General features: G+C 48.6%; 1 protein-coding gene and 1 pseudogene across 1 annotated transcript; one reads left to right on the top strand and one right to left on the bottom strand.

Annotated features, from left to right (window-relative positions):
* Positions 1-3,927: 3,927 nt before the first annotated feature.
* LOC128064777 (serine/threonine-protein kinase VRK2-like) lies at positions 3,928-4,966 on the bottom strand (annotated as a pseudogene).
* Positions 4,967-6,677: 1,711 nt separating this feature from the next.
* On the top strand, positions 6,678-15,295 carry LOC128064774 (serine/arginine repetitive matrix protein 1-like). Its single transcript, XM_052657710.1, has 4 exons — positions 6,678-8,241; positions 8,881-8,982; positions 14,944-15,057; positions 15,237-15,295. The coding sequence occupies exons 1-4, from the start codon at positions 6,678-6,680 to the stop codon at positions 15,293-15,295; spliced, it is 1,839 nt and encodes a 612-aa protein (XP_052513670.1).
* The last annotated feature ends 1,050 nt before the right edge of the window (positions 15,296-16,345 follow it).

The following is a 16,345-nucleotide window of genomic DNA, read 5'->3' as shown; positions in this document are numbered from 1 at the left end:
CATATTGAAAATGTTATACACCATTACCAACTAGGATTTATTCCTGGAATGTAAGGATGTTTCAATACATAAAAATCAGTGTAGAGCTTCCCTGGTGGTTTAGTAGTTCAGAATCTGGCTTGCAACGAAAGGCACACCGGTTGATCCCTGGTCTGGGAAGCTCCCACATACCACGGGGCAACAGTCTGTGCTCTGGAGCCTTCAAGCTGCAACTGCTGATCTCAAGCACTTCAACTACTGAAGCCCACACACCCTAGAGCCCGTTCTCCATGACAAGAGAAGCCACCGCAAAGAGAAGGCGTTGCACTGCAACTGGAGTGCAGCTCCAGCTCCCCACAACTAGAGAAAGCCCGCACACAACAGTGAAGACCCGGCACAGCCCAAAACAGAAAGGTAACATGCCATAGCAATATGGTGAAGAGAAAAGCCACATGACTCTCTCAACTGAGACAGAAAAAACATTTGACAAAATTCAACAGTCAATAAACTAGGAATAGAAGGAAACTGCCTAAATATAGTAAAAACCATATATGAAAATCCCATGACTAGCATCATCCTCTAGTATGGAAAGACTGAAAGCTTTTCCTCAAAGATCCGGAACAAGAGAAGGATTCTTGCTTTTACCACTTCTGTTCATAATTTTGGAAGTTCTAGCCAGAGCAATTGGGCAAGAAAAATAAAGCACGTCCAAACTGAAAAGGAAGGATTAAAATTATCTCTGAAGATGACATGGGCTTGTAAGTGGAAAACCCTAAAGAGTCCACAAAATCTGTTAGAACTAATCAATGAATTCAGCTAAGTAGCAGGATGAAAAGGCAACATACAAAAATAAATTGTATTTCCATACATGAACAATGAACCATCTAAAAGGAGAATTATAAAAACAATTCCATTTATAACAGCATCAAAAAGAATAAACTACTTGGGAACTGGCTTGACCTAGAAGGTAAAATGCTTGTACTGTGAAACCTATGTACTACAAAAAATTGCTGAAAGAAATTAAAGAAGACAAATAAATCGAAACACATACCATGTTCATGTAAGGGAAGAATAATATTGTTAAAATAATACTATCCAAAGGATCTACAGATTAAATGCAAAATCTCAGTCCTATAATTCATATGAAATCCTAGTGGGCCCCGAGTAGTCCAGACAGTCTTGCGAGAGAACAAAGCTAGAATACTCACACTTCCTGATTTCAAAACTTACAAAGTTGCAGTGATCAGGACATACAGATCAATGAAAGAGACTAGAGAGCCCATAAATTAACCCTCCTATATATGGTCAAATAATTGTTGACAAAGGGGGCCAGGACCATGGGGGAAGGATAATCTTTTCAACAAATGCTGCTGAGAAAACTAGAAAAGAATGAAATTGGACCCTTATCTAACACCATATACAAAAAGGTTTTACAGTTTTATTCATTTATTTTTGGTTGTGCTGGGTCTTCATTGCTGTGCGCAGGCTTTCTCTGGTTGTGGTGAGTGGGGTTTCTCATTGTGGAACACGGGCTCCAGGTGTGCAGGCTTTACTAGTTGTGGCTCATGGGCTTAGTTGGCTCATGGAGTGTGTAATCTTCCTAGACCAGGGACAGAACCTGTGATTCCTACATTGGCAGGTGGATTCTTAACCATTGGACCACCAAGGAAGTCCCACCATGTACAAAAACCAACATAAAATGGATCAAGGGCCTAAATGTAAAACCGAAAACAAAACTCTTAGATAAAAATACAGGGTAAAAGCTTTATGACATTGGATTTGGCGATGATTTTTTGGTAATGACACCAAAGGCACTGGCAACAAAAGAAAAAAATAGCCATTTCGGACTTAATGAAAATGTAAAATTTTACTATCCACAGAGTAAAGGGGCAACCCATAGAATGGGGAAAATCCAAGATACCAATGCAAAAGTTACAATGTCATTACGATTTAGTCTCAGCAACCACTTATCATCATTTCTGTTATATTCTACCAGTCACACAGGGAAAGCCCTGGTTCAGAATGGGGAGGGGCTGCTGTAAAAAAGCATGAATGCTGGGAGGTGAGGATCCCTGGAACCATCTCAGAGACTGGCTGTCCCAGAACCAGTTAACCAAGTGGCCATCCCTGAGCTCACTACATGTCTTCATTCAAAATAAAAGAGTATACTATAGCGTTTACACCTGTCATCGCCTTTTATCTTCATACTGCCAGTAGGGACAGCAAGAGAAGTGGGGGTCACCCTCAAAAAACCCTTCTGTGTCTCAGGCTAATAGAAGCAAACATTTTGTGATGAGGAAGGTGTCAGGATTCTGTGTTGTATCTTGCAACATTTTTGCTAAAATCACCCTTTATCTTCACTTGTACCTAAATTGAACACCGAAAGGAAAATATTTATTTCTCCAACATTAAGAAAATGCAAAAAATTGTTCAAACAACCAAGCTGATTTTGGTAAGATCAGAAAAGTGGTAGCACACAATGTTACATGTTGATAGGGAAATTCAAATTCTAAACGTGCAAAGAGAAGTATAATCTCCCTAGACAAACAAGTAAACCTTCATATTTAAAGTAAAATTTCATGAGAAAGCTTTATTCAAGTCAACCAGTCTCAATTTTATGATATGACAAGATATCAAAGTAAGCATAATCAATAAGCTATCTTCACTTCAATCTGGCTTACCCTTAGTGGCCTCAAGATGGCTGACTTGTAAATACCCTTACACTTCTATCCTTTTCTATAAAACAAGATATATAATGGCTAACCAAGCATTTTATATATATATAAAAAACGTATTTGGGGCTTCCCTGATAGCTCGGTAGGGAGTCTGCCTGCAATGCAGGAGACCCTGGTTCAATTCCTGGATGGGGAAGATCCCCTGGAGGAGGGATAGGCTACCTACTCCAGTTTTCTTGGGCTTCCCTTGTGGCTCAGCTGGTAAATAATCTGCGTGCAATGCAGGAGACTTGTGTTTGATCCCTGGGTTGGGAAGATCCCCTGGAGAAGGGAAAGGGTAACCGCTCCAGTATTCTGGCCTGGAGAATTCCAAGGACTATATAGTCCATGGGGTTGGACACGACTGAGCAACTTTCACTTCACTTCAAAAGTATTTTATTTGGTATCTAAAGAGAAAATACAAAGAAGGACAGTAATATCAAAAGAAAAAGAATTAAGAAGCCATAATAATACACATCTGCCTTTGTCTCTTCATTAAGAATAAACGGGGAAATTGTAAGGCAAAATTCTTTAGAAATTTCTAATTCTGTGACTTCCACACCAGTTGCAGAAGTGTATGTGTACCCATGGAACTCTGCTCAATGTTATGTGGCAGCCTGAAAGGGAGGGAAGTTTGGGGGAGAATGGATACATGCACATGTGTGGCTAAATCCCTTTGCTGTCCACCTGAAACTATCACAACATTGTTCATCAGCTATACCCCAACACAAAATAAAAAGTTTAAAAAAAGTGTATGTATATCAAAATGGAGAACTTGACTGATTGAATACATCTGGACTGGTAAGCTCTTGATAGGGTTCATAAAATGAGTTTGGGAATTGTATACAGCTGGATTTTTTGGAGAACCTTTTACTTCAACAGTTCTTGAGACTCACCGTATTTTTCTCTTTCCTGAGCTGTTTCATTGTTAAGCAGTCCAATCAGCTTCTCCTCTTTTGCTCTTTTTTCCATGTTGCACAGGACTCAGCACTTCTCTCACTGTGGACTTTTTTCCATTAACCTATTTTGCATTTGATTAACTTGCTTTGGGCAGCCTTTCATGAATCAATTTTTTGACTGTTTACAGTATGCAGTTACACCCTCTCCTCTAGTGGAAAAATTCCAGTGACCTTAAAGGTGTTCATTCCACTTCGGTTCAGAATTTTCTTGAGCACTGATAGTTTGGCTTTTCCTCATATTCATCATATGGTGAGTTATGAGTATATGCCAAGTACTAGGCTATTTCACCTGTTCCTTTGTGAGCATCCAAGCTGATAAACTCTTAAGTCCCATTATGGCCTTTATTAGGATTTTCCAGATACTGTTTGTGGTTCTCAGTGGGACAATACCTGTAGGAAAAGCCATAATCTGTAAGATAAACCTTATCTGGATTTCTGTAACCCAGAAGTAGAGTCACTGCTTTTGTATCACCGTGAGCATATTCATTTTCATGTGTATTTTCCAGTACATCCAACATTTGGATACCTAGCTGCAAGACAGTTGCCTTTTTTAAAGTACCATTTTAGTCTGAGATCTTCTATGAGTCCACTTCCCCTGGAGGAGGGCATGGCTACCCACTCCAGTATTCTTGCCTGGAGAATCCCATGGACAGAGGAGCCTGGGGGGCTATAGTCCATAGGGTTGTAAAGAGTCGGACATGACTGAGTGACTAAGAACAGAGCAGTCTTTCCATTACCATAAATTTGTAACTTCTTCCCTTGAATTCTGTAATACTAGATCTGTAAAACAGAGGAATTCCTAAATAAGGATGTAGTTTGGGTTCTATCCACCTTTTGATAGTATTTTGGGGGGAGCTCTTTGAAAAAAATTTAAATTCTGATAATAGCCATTTTCTTGATATTCTGCTTTTATTATGTATATCCAGTCTTTATCTGGTTTACTTGTGCATACATGCTCAGTCGCTTCGATTGTGTCTGACTCTTTGAGACCCTACGGACCATAGCCTGCCAGGCTCCTCTGTCCATGGGATTCTCCAGGCAAGAATACTGGAGTTGGGTTGCTGTGCCCTCCTCCAGGGGATTTTCCCAACCCAGGGATCAAACTGATGTCTCCTGCATTGCAGGTGGATTCTTTACACACTGAGCCACCTGGGAAGCCCAGTTTTTTTGCGGGAAAAGCTAAATATATCAAACCAAATTCCCCAGAGCCAGTCATCTTGCTCAGTACCCATTGTTCTCCTTCTATGTCATACAGAACCTCACCTTTTGGAAGTGGAACAGGCATTTGTATCTCCCATTTCTTCTTGGTGGCATCACTTCAACCACGGAAGCAGGCACCGGGGCAGAGCGTGGTGTCTCACTCCGGTGGAGCTCCTCCCTGAGTCTGGGGCACAGGCAGACAGCAGGGACCAGAAGTGAGAGAAGGACCTGGGACTCAGGAGTGAGAGAAGGCCAAGCGGTCCCTTGGGTCGCCACTACCAGGGGCCTGGCAGGCTTGAGGACCAGAATTTTATATTCTTGAGACCTGTGTGACTAGCTCAAAGTTTCTCAATCTATTGAGATACCTGATATGTAAAAACGTTTTTTTGTTTGGGGAATTCCCTGGTGGTCCAGTGATTAGGATTTGGTGCTTTCAATGCCACTGCCTGGGTTCAATCCCTGGTCAGGGAACTGAGATCCTGCAAGACCCACAGTGTGGGGAAAAAAAAATTTTTTTTCTTTAAATTTTGAGTTTATGTCTCTAATCATTTCTGAATATAAAGATCCAGAAACTGTGATCCTAAACATCCAATAATTGTCAGGACCCTTCAGAGTCAACAGTGGAATGCTGGATACCATGGGGTCTGTCTCAGAGAGGGAGAGAGAGAACCAGGATGCGAAAGGGAGAGAAAGATGACTGTGTTTCTCTCATCCAAAATGATCATCCAAGGACTTCTCTGGTGACTAAGAATCCACCTGCCAGTGGAGGGGACACGAGTCTGAGCCCTGTTCCAGGAAGGTCCCACATGCCGTGGAGCAGCTGAGCCCACGCACCGCAACTACTGGAGACTGCGCTCCCCAACAAGAGAAGCCACCACAGTGAGCGTAGCCACAAGTCGCTGCAGCTAGAGAAAGCCCACAGGTAGCAGCGAAGGCTCAGGGCCACCAGAAATAAGTATGAATGAATAAATGGTCATCCAAGGTGGAAAGTCCTTCTTCAAATGAAGAAAGGACTGGAGTCTAGCTGATCAGGATAGCTGAGAGGAGGGGCTTGTGAGAAAGGAGTACCATTTATTGTGTGACATGCATCTACCAAGCAGTGGTTTCCGGATGAAGAAGCCAAGTCTCAGGCGAGTCTAGTAACTTGTCCAAGGTACACAAATAGCCATTTGTGATTGAAACCAATGACTGACTCCTTCTACAATCCTACGCGCACTCCTGGGCCAAGAATGTGTGAGAAGTTATGATTTGAGCAGCCTGGATTTTCACCCCATGGCCAACCAAACCACCCACAAAATCTGTAGGAAGGTGGGATTCTATTTTGTGACTTATATTCAGTGCAGCTCCAAACCAAATTGGGACAGTTTTGTACCTTGCATCTTATTAAAATTGGGGCTAACACAGTAGGATTGATTTGAGGAGCCCTGCCTTAGGAGGATATTCAAACTGGTTCCTTCTCTCTGGATGAGTCTCTGAGAGTTCCTAGAACCTGGGGAGAGTAAGGGAGGATCTAGAGCCTTCCTTCTACACCAGGAAATCCTGGTTTTGCTAAGAACTTGATCAAAGCTTTGGTGGTGTCAACACGAAAGACAATCCACAGTTGCTGTTACTGCTTGATAGTCTGAAGAACTGTGTCTGTATGCCAGAATATTTAATGGGAGGCTCCTTCCTTTATGACATCACCAGGCAGGTAGCTAAGGGGACTAGTAGAGACACCTGGAGAACAACAGCCAGTTTTGTGGGAGTGCAAGAACAGCAGCTTTTAAAACTGAGGATAAATATTCAGGCTTTGTTAGGACCCTGAATACAAGCCAGCCAGTAAAATATGGGCTCTACCCAAAGAGGCACAACATATCATGTGGTCAAGACAAATAAAACTGGGTCCAGGGTAGCAGTTTCAACACAGAAAGGGGCCGAGGTTGCTAGCATGACCCCTCAGCGGGGACAGGGGTACCTTGTCTCCTCAAACCAGCGGAGTGGCCCAGGCTCCACGATCCCAATAGGCCATCGAAGATCAGAAGCTGGGCACACCACTGCTGTCCATTTATCATCGGACTACTTTCGCTCTAGCTCCCCTCAGTCAGGGCCCGGCCACTCTGGAGCACCCAACCCTCGAACCGAGACCCGACCCAGAACTGATGCATCCCGCCGGGCCTCTCCTCCTCGAAAGCTGACTCAGGGTGAGTCGACGCTCTACACCGGTCAGATGCAGCGGAATGTCAGTCCATCCAGAGAGGAAGCAACTAGAAGAGGGGTTGAGATCAGGCCAGGGCGTGACATCAGTAATCGTTTCTCGTTAATTCCAGAGACCAAATCTTCTCGCCGGTTGAGTTTTGTCGACCAGAAGGATGACTTCTTACTCATAGAAGACGAGCCACCCTCCAAGGTCCAATACCCACAAGGGGTCAGAGTTCCCCGGAGGCCTTTGGTTTGCCCAAAGGATGAAGCAGTCCAAACTGAGCCCATTCTAAAGAGTGTGACTGCTGGGGATATCAGATCTCCAAGGAGACCCCCTAGCCCAGAACGTGGCGGCAACCGCATCTATCCAGACTCTCGGTCAACCCAGAGAAGAATTCCTGGGCCAGAATCTGAAATGGGCCATCAGAACTCAATTTATGCAGAACCTAAGGCCTTGCGTAGAAGTGTGAACTTGGAATCATCCCTCACACTCTCTGTCCTTAAAGATTTGAACAGTGGACACAAGGCTTCTATGCGCCCTGAGCCTGAGCCTGGCCACAGGCCCTCTGTGTATAATGAAATCAAGGTCTCCCCAAAGGTGTTAATACCATCAGAAGTGGAGCCCAGCATGAAGCCCTCAACACGCGGAGAGAGTGAGGGTGGCCGCAGGGTCACCATCTCCCGCGGGGCACCATCAGCTTCCCGCAGAACGTCTGAGAGCCCCTGCAAATCCTCTGTCTTTGTCACTCCGGAGTCTGAATATAAGCAATATACCGCAAAACCCTCAGACAGTATCTACGAGTTCCCACGACCCACACTTAGGCCTCCAGAGCCCTCTTCTAGAAAGCACTCTGACCACGTAGAGCTGGAACTGACCCCTCGGCCCTTGCCCCCTCGGTGCTTACCAAGATATGGGCCAGACTCCACATGGTGGGCCTTACTCAGCCCTGAAGGTGAAATGCCCAACAGGCAGCTGACAACACCTGATTTCGAGCCCAAGTCCCCTCCTCCCCCAGACCCTTCACTGCCTTTTTTTGAAATGGAAACCAGCCCTTTCTGTGAGGATCTGATGTTCCAGAGAGAGAAGGCAAGTCCATCACCACTATCATCACCAAAGGAGTCTCCAAGCCGGTTACCATTGAGGGAAGTGCCACAGGCCCCCAAGCACACCTCCAGACATCCCACTCAAAGGTTTAGTGTTTTCTTCATGGGTATGTTCAGAAGCAGACTGCCCAGGTGCAGCCCTGATTTAGTGAGGTGGGACGCTGGGGTGGGAGAAAGTCCCCCCTCCTCTTTCTGGGCCTCAGAGCTGCCCTCCCGCCAGTGCCAAAACTAAACCCATCCTTGAGCCCATTGCTCCCTTCCTTCCCCACCAGCTTCTCTGAGCTCCAAGCTAATGACGCTGATGACGATGCTTGGGCCGGCAGGCATTGACTCTTCCAGGCAACGCTGCTTAACCTTTCAATGGAAGGTAGTAGAGAGTGGTCTGCAGGGTGGGAAGTTAATTCCCAGGGACAGAGACGAGGGACTGAGCTGGGTGAGGGCTGGTAAAGAGAATCAAGGTCCTCAGGTAAATATTCTGGCAACCAAGTGGAGAAGGTGGGGCGTAAATGAGCTGGGACTTAGGCTTCCGAGAGGGGGCACGAGGGAGGGTGGGAGAATGGGGGGCAGCAGAGCGGGAACACGGCATTTGGTCTTAGGTTGGAGGAGCTTCTTGGGGAGAGCGCCAAGGGCTGAGGGCAGCTTTGGATGGAGAAAAGTAGAGCTAGGGAGGGAGCCGTGAAGTAGTGAGGGGCGGGGGATGCATCCCACAGAGAGAGAAAAAAAGCAACAATCTCTGTTACTTTCAGATGTCTCTGAGGAAATGTACAATCGTGTCTTCTGGTGGCTAAAAGGTCTGTGCTTTTCCCTCCCATGGGTCCGCTGTGGGGGGCTGAGGGGCAGGAGGACAGGTGGGAGGGCGGCCTCTGAATCCCAGAGCTAGGTCTGTGAGCACGGTGCCTGCCTGCCAGGGCTCTGACCCCAGAGGCAGAGGAGCTCCTCACCTTGCCTAAAATCCTACCGTTAGAGTCATTCCTTTGGGACTTGGAATCTCTTTTCATTTTCAAGAGTCTCCTTTTGATAGGAAGTAGTCACGTTGGGAATGGAGAATGATGTAAGCCCATGGCCTTTCAGACAAGCTGGTCTTAACCTATCGTGTGATTAAAAAGCAAATGTCAAAAGCCCCACTAACAGAAACTGCCTGATCACGGTCTTACTCAGGACTAACTCCAAACTAATGCAGCCTGAGGGGTCTCCTCGTGTGCGTCTCTGCTTCCTCAGAACCCTCCTCAAGACCCCCACCCCAGGACCGGGGAAGTACTTACTGGCTGTGGGCGAAGCAGGATCTCCAGGGATGTCTAGGCGAAAGCCTTTAAGAACATCAGTGGGTCTTCAGCCAACTGGAGAGCCCCCAGGAGCTGAACCCACCCCCTATTCACTTTGTGCTCTTGACCCCTCTGGTGGGAGGGAAGGCCGGGGTCAATCTTAATACAGAGTGTCTTAGTGCCTAGGAATTCCTGCTTCAAGTGTTGTGGACAACAGACTCCAGCCTGTGAGCGTGAGGGAGGCCAGGGCTCTGGATGAAGACATTTCTAGAGAGGGCAGAGCCCTGGGATGCAGTCCCAGTCCCCAACAGCAGCTCTGCCCCTCAGAGGGAGCAAAGCTCCACAAAGGAGAGGTTTTTAGAATAAGGACTTGAGCTATATTACTGGGTGTGAGCCCTGGTCTCTTTATTTTCTGACTGTGACCTTGGGTAAGTCATTTTACCTCTCCAGTCATTAGTGTTCCCCCATCTATTATTGGCTTCCTTTGAAGGTTCTTGCAAGGACTTGCTAAGCTATTACATGTAAAGCATAGTGCTCACTGTGCCTGGAAACACATGCTAGCTGTTTTTATTTGGGCCACTTTGGACTAGGAAGGAATTTGGGCCAGGTTATGCCCAAGTCCACTGGACGTCTTTAGTAAAATTCTCTTTTTCCCCTCCTGTTGGCACTCTCTGAATTCCATTTGCTGCCCCCTGGGAATGCCTGGCTTCTACTCTCTCCATTATGACAGATGAGGAGGTAAGAACGCCCCTGGGAAGTTACTTCCAGTCTTCCTGTGCTCCCCCTAACCCAAGTCCCCCCTCTCACCCTTTCATGGAAGCAGATATGAAAGGAGACAGACAGAGGTGCTCCCTGTGGTTGGGCAGGTTGTGCTCTGCACGTGGGTACCAGGCAGAGAGGCAGGGGCTGAAATCCAGCCTGTGTTCCACTTGCCAACCTGGGCACCTATGGGGTGGCATCTCCAGAGAGACATTCACACGAAGGCACCAGAGCTTGCTGCAACCCTGGAGAGAAAGAGTAGAGACCTTTTGGCAAACGACAAATCCTACCACGTTCTTTGTGGGAAGACTGGGGAGCCATAGGTTGGATCCATCCCCACTTGGCTGTCCCCTCTCTGGCCTAGGCCTCTCCACAAAGGGGCTGCTTTTCTGGGTTACACACTATTTGAGTCCTTAACTTGGAAAGGGACAAGGTGATCTCTGCTCTCGGCAGCCCCGTGTCCTGAATTTGGCAAAGAGTGTCCTGATTTCACAGCCGTGTTGTTCCTCTAAGTACTTTCATCCTTCTAGACCCATGTTTGATAAGATAGTCCAAGCTCTCTTGCCTTTATTCTTTCTCTTGCCTTATCTCTCCCTTATCCAAAGCCCAGCATGGCCTGTAATGGATCCCGTTCGTGGACTAGGCCAGGATGGACAGTTGACTGCAGATGGAAAACAAATGAGATGTGTGTGTATATAAAATTGCGGGGCAGAACAGCCTGAACTCCGATAACGGCACGGCTGCAGGGGAGGTGCCAGGAATGGGGCTGCCACCCCCTCTGCCATGCTGCTTATCTGGCCCTCTACCCTGAGCTCAGCTCTGGGTGGGAGCGGCTTCTTTTAGATTATCTCCATGCAAGACAGTACTCCTCCTCTCTCTCCTACCTTTCTCCCTCCCTTCCTTCCATCAGCAATTTTTATCAGAAGCTTAGCACTCTGCTAGGCACTGTTGGGGAAACCGTCGAAGCCACACAACACACACGTTCTTTGGCTGACTGTCTGGATGGGGAGATGAGACATGGACAGGAAATATTTCAACAACAATACAAAATCATCTGTGCTCAAATGTCCAAAGAAATGCAACAGCCTGAGGAAGTGCTCTTGGGGGGTCTTAGGTGACAGGGAGTCAGCAGGGAATTTGGGGGGGAGGTGGTCAGGTTACCCACTCTTTCCCATAGCCAGGGCTCAGAGAGCTTAACAGCCAGCCTCTTGATCCCTCCTTGATGCAAATCTAAACCTCTGGGAAGGGGTTATATTTCCCCTTATTCTGGATAGGATGCTTCTGACAGAGCAAGTCCCTCCCTGTCGGTCTCCACCCTCACCCTCTTCTTTGTGCATCTTGTTTTAGTTTAGGAAGTCAAAAGCCTTGGCAGCACGATGGCTCCTTCCCAAAATAGCTCTTATCCTGTCTCCATAATTGCAGCTCTACAGCCCTGCTCAGCAGCAGAGCTGTCCCCAGAAGCCAGCAAGAGAAGGCTTTCCGGCCGGCATCAGGGCCTGCCGGTCTTCTCCAGACTCTGGAAGAGGGTGACACGGAGGTGGGCCTGATACTCTCCTCGCAGGACACGCACGACCGAGGCTGGCCTCAGACTGTCCCCCAGCGGCGTGGTCCCGGGGTGGAGACTCTGGGGAGCTGGTGTCCTCCGGCCCCTCTCCTCCAGAAGCCGGGCGGACTGTGGAGTCTGTTCCAGATTCCACTCCCGGCAGGAAGTCTCTGGTGGCCCCACCACGGCGCCGGGCTCGTGGACGGCAGCTTGTTGTTGAGCTTCATGAACCCTCCAGGGTCCACAGCTGGGGACAGAGCGTGATTCCGCCTATCTCTGTCTCTCCATGTCAGTCTCCTCCCAGGCAGTCCCTCAAAGCTTTTATCTAAGGAGCAGGACAGACAGATGCTTCTCATCCTTGGATCGGGACTTTAGGGATAGAGACTTTTCTTCCTGGAGGAGGTTATGCTGGACTAAGAGAAACATTCCTGAGGGTTTCTTTTTTTTTTTTCGTATCAGCACTAGCAGCAGCTCAACAGGAAGGTCCTGAGGGTGCCTCTGGGGTCAGTGGGGGCTGTCTTCCCACACAACCCTGGGGGAATTCCCTGGAATAAAGCAGTTCTTGTTGGGAGAGGCTGCCCTGGTCCCAAGAGCCTGTGTCCTTGAGGCAGCTAACTGACTTGCCCTTGGATGTCCCTTCTCAGGCTGTCAGGGGATAATGGGGTTTACTCCCTGCCACATCCATCAGTCAGGCGAGGAATCAACTCTGGAAAATAGGCCAGGAACCAGAGGAGGCTGTTTCAGGGTTCCCTACGGTAGACTTCAGTATCTTTAGGGAGCCGTGTCATTTGGCCTTGGGGATGGGATGGCTAGCCTCCCATTGGCTCCGGAGCCGCAAGGAAGCTTTGCTCAGGTAGAGCGGCACAGGAGGCTCTGTGTTTCCGGGGGCGTTAGTGGAATCCTCTGGAAGGAGCCCCAGAACCATCTTTTTGCTCGCCTCATTTTCTCTTGCTGGGTACAGAGGCTCAGAGTTGAGAGGAAAGGGAGTTGTTGAGAAGATAGAGCAGAGCTGCTGAAAATGGGGCAGGACACCTTGGGAGGCTTTTTATGGCAGCCTGACCCTCACCACCCCGCTGCTTTTCCTGTCAGATGTTACCCTGTTCATTGCAGCTACCACGGGCAGCCAAATCGAGAGCAGGGTGGGAGGGTGGTGACCTCCAGCCCAGACTCGCTATTCTGGGGACAGGCTAGGTTGACCAACTCCCAGGGTTTGCCCTGGCCGTTCCTGACTTTCACACTGAAAGTGCTGCATCCTGGGAGGTCCCTGAGTGCTGAGCAAACCTGGACAGTGGGTCGCCCTAGGACAGGTGGTGTGGCACCTCAGTGAGCGCCTCTGGCAGCACAGGGCAGGGGGGTGGTGCTCTACCTCCTGTGGGAGACGCAGGCAGATCACTTCCTCTGCCTACAAAGTGAGGGCAGGAAGATGCTCTGCCTTCTTCCCCAGCTTGATGGCAAAGTCCTTTCGTTTTTATAGTTCCGCCCTGAATGAGCACACATAGGGAAGAATCTGCCGCATCCGTTTTGGACTTGCTAGTGCCTTTCCAGAGCTACTTGGTTCCCTGCCTGGAACCCGTCTCCAACATCACACATTTCTCTTGGAGTGTTTTGGTGGTGTTTGAAATGGTGGGTTTTTCAAGGAAGATGAGAGGCAGTGGACCCCAGCTGACTAGGGAGCTTCGCTTCAGATGCCCACTTGGATGCGGAAGCAAGGCAGTAATGCAGAAGCCATCTGACAGCTGTTCAGCCAGAGGAAGGCTGCCCTGAGCGGCAGAAATGACCATGCCCCTTCCCCGCCTCTGCTCAGCTGCCTTTGGCCCAGCTGCTGTCAGTGGGGGAGAAGCAAGAGACAGCTGCCCCTTGGGGGCTGAGGGCAGCCTAGAGGAGGGGGACAGGATGGAGGCAGTTCTTGAGGGGCATGCCGACTCCTACCCTGGGCGGGGGCGCTGGGCCAACCAAAGCCCTTTCTTCGGCACACCTACCGCTGGCAAAATCATCTCACTCCCAGGATCTCAGCAGTGGCTGTTTTGGGGAACTCAGTTCAGTAAGTCTGAAACCAAGACCTGTTCTCTAGAGATAGAGTGTTGGCTAACTGGAGAAGCTGACTCTGCAGTTGGTGGCAGTGTGGTCATTCCAGTGTCACTTGAAGGCTTTTCTCCCATCCCTCTACACCCATTACACAAGCACGTGCCTAATTCTTTGGAGGGAAGGCATTTGAAATAGTCACAGTTGACAGTTGCTGGTGTGGTGTTGATAATTTTGGTGTTAGCTGAGATAGTAGCCACCATTCATTTTAGTGATTCTCCCAACACTACGTGTGTTGTCTTAGTAACTCTTCATAGCAAACTTAGGTAGACTTTCTCTCCCTGTTTCAGAGATGAGGACACCAAAGCTCAGAGCTTGCTCAGTCTCTGGGGAGCATCTTGCCTCAAGGGTTATGTGGTATATAAACCCTTTTTCTGTAGTCACATATTCCTGGAAGATAACTGGTGATATTTCAGCAGCACCTTTAGATATCAAGAACTGTGAGAGCAAAGGTTGTAGTAGGGGTAAGATCTGTGTCTCTGCTTTTGAACCGAGAGGCTGGGAGGTGGGTGTGAGCTGGGAAACTGCCAGATTAAAGGGCAGGCTACGGGTCAGCAAAGCCCAGAGCCTTGGGGCTTGTCTGTCTCCAAAATCAGAGTGGAAACTAATCAGTGGATCCTCTCAGTCCATCCATATTGATCCGACATCTCTTGGGGGCAGAGGCCTGGTCACCTAGACAAACATCACATGACATATATGCTGAGCGGAAATGAGTAGAGGTTAAAATAGAAAACATTCTCCCGTCCTTGAGGGGCTTGTGGTTGACCTGGAGAGAAAAGCATACAGATGGGTCTCTTGAAAGGAACTGAATATCAAAGGACAAAGTCCAGGGCAATGAGTCAGCAAAGCTTCTAGCACGGAGGCCCTTGGAGGGGAACGACCAGGAGGAGGCAGATTTTGGCTCGGTAATGAAGACCTTGGTAATTCACCACCCAAAGATTGAAGGGCAGTTGTTAAGAGTCAGTGAGGGTTTGACCAGGGAAGATATTTAAGCAGAGGCTGGAAGGTCAAGGGAAGGGGGCCTTAGAGGGTGTCAGACACACAGTGGGTAGCAGCATTAGGAGGCGTGTAGGTGCCTTCCACCCCTGGGCCTCCTATGCCCTGCCCTGCTGCACAGAGAATGTTGGAAGGGCTCTCTGGCTGGCTCCTGTCCCTTGCTGCAGCCATTCAGCAGGTGCCAGGAAACACCATGTTCCCTGACCTTGCCGCCTACATCTCACGCCTGTCCCAGGATCATGAAACACTGGGGAACAATGAGAGGAGGAGTGGGGCTCAGGGTATTTTGGTTTCTTGACTCTCTGTGCAGACCTTGATGTACAGACTGGCTAAGGTTTCCTTGAAAGATACAACCCAGAGATAGATAGACCTTCGGCTCCGCCAGGGCTTGCTGACTTAAATTATCACTGACTCAGCACCTCTGGGGCACGGGTACTATTAGCTCTTGCACCGCTTAAAGGAAACTGCTACCGAGAGACTAAAGTGGTCTTTGCTAGTCAGGCAGATCTGAAATCCTGATTTCTGGTGGTAATTACTCTTTAATCTTGGCTTTGAACCTGGGCCCTGCCTTGGCCCAAGTACAGCATCCCTGTTTGACATCTCTGGGCTGTATACCCTTCACCCAGGGTTGGGCAGCAAAGATCCAGTGGAGGCGGGGCTAGGAGGTTTCCATACAGACCACGTTGGCCTGGCCTAAGTGGAAGGAGCCCAGGACAGCAGGCTGGGGCTGTTTTTGCAGATACAAGTTTCTCAGAAGAGTTACCCCCTGTGCAAGACAAGTGTCTAATCTTCAGACACTTGGTTTGAATACCTCACTCCAGCAGTATCCAAGAAATGTTACTCTAGTCAAGGACGTCAATGCCTGGTGGGATATTGGATTTCTTTTTCTTTTTTCCTGCCTGCATGGCTTGCGGGATCTCAGTTCCCCAACAGGTGTTGAACCCAGGCCCCAGCAGTGAAAGCATGGAATCCGAACCACTAGGCCGCCAGGGAACTCCCGGGATGTTGAAATTCAAGAGGGAGAGAGAGCCAGAGCCCCAGGAGCTGAGGGTACTGAGGCAAGGTTGGCCAGGCTACCTGCTGGCTGGGGGTGGTGCTGAGCGCTCAGTGGTCAGTGACTCGTGTGAGGGCTGCTGTATCTCAGCCCTGCTTCCAAGTGTCCAACTCCACCTGTCCCGACATAGAACATGAGAGTTGGTGTTGAGGGTAGAACAGTCCTCTCTTTCAGAAACACAGGGAAGGGAAGGGAATTGCAGACATTGAGATAATTTTGGCAATTATCTCAGGGACTTATTCCCAGGCCAAGTTCTCATGGAGACTCCTGAATTTCAGCAGCGTGAGCATGTGGAGTTGTGTAGGTAGAGTGACCCAAAGTCTGTCTTAGACTTTTATTTTTGCCCAGCCCATGCCTCATGCTGGGCCTGTGACCATCAAGTCCCCAAGATTCTTGGCTTAGAGATGAGTTTCATGGTCCCCAGTCTCTCTTGGGACTTCTCTTCCCTCCAAGCAAGCGGGCACCAACATGTCTCATGAAACAGGGCTCTTTGGGGTCTGGGCAGCCAGTGCCAG

This window comes from Budorcas taxicolor, chromosome 19 (genome assembly GCF_023091745.1).
Source record: "Budorcas taxicolor isolate Tak-1 chromosome 19, Takin1.1, whole genome shotgun sequence".
NCBI classification, from domain to species: Eukaryota; Metazoa; Chordata; class Mammalia; order Artiodactyla; family Bovidae; genus Budorcas; species Budorcas taxicolor.
This window is presented reverse-complemented; position numbering and strand designations above follow the sequence as displayed.

Excerpts from the sequence above, each read along its gene's own strand:
- LOC128064774 (XM_052657710.1), top strand. The coding sequence starts at position 6,678 with ATGGGCTCTACCCAAAGAGGCACAACATATCATGTGGTCAAGACAAAT. Across the intron at positions 8,242-8,880 it reads GTTTAGTGTTTTCTTCATGG|ATGTCTCTGAGGAAATGTAC; the intron begins GTATGTTCAGAA and ends TGTTACTTTCAG. Across the intron at positions 8,983-14,943 it reads GCTGAGGGGCAGGAGGACAG|CCATTCAGCAGGTGCCAGGA; the intron begins GTGGGAGGGCGG and ends CCCTTGCTGCAG.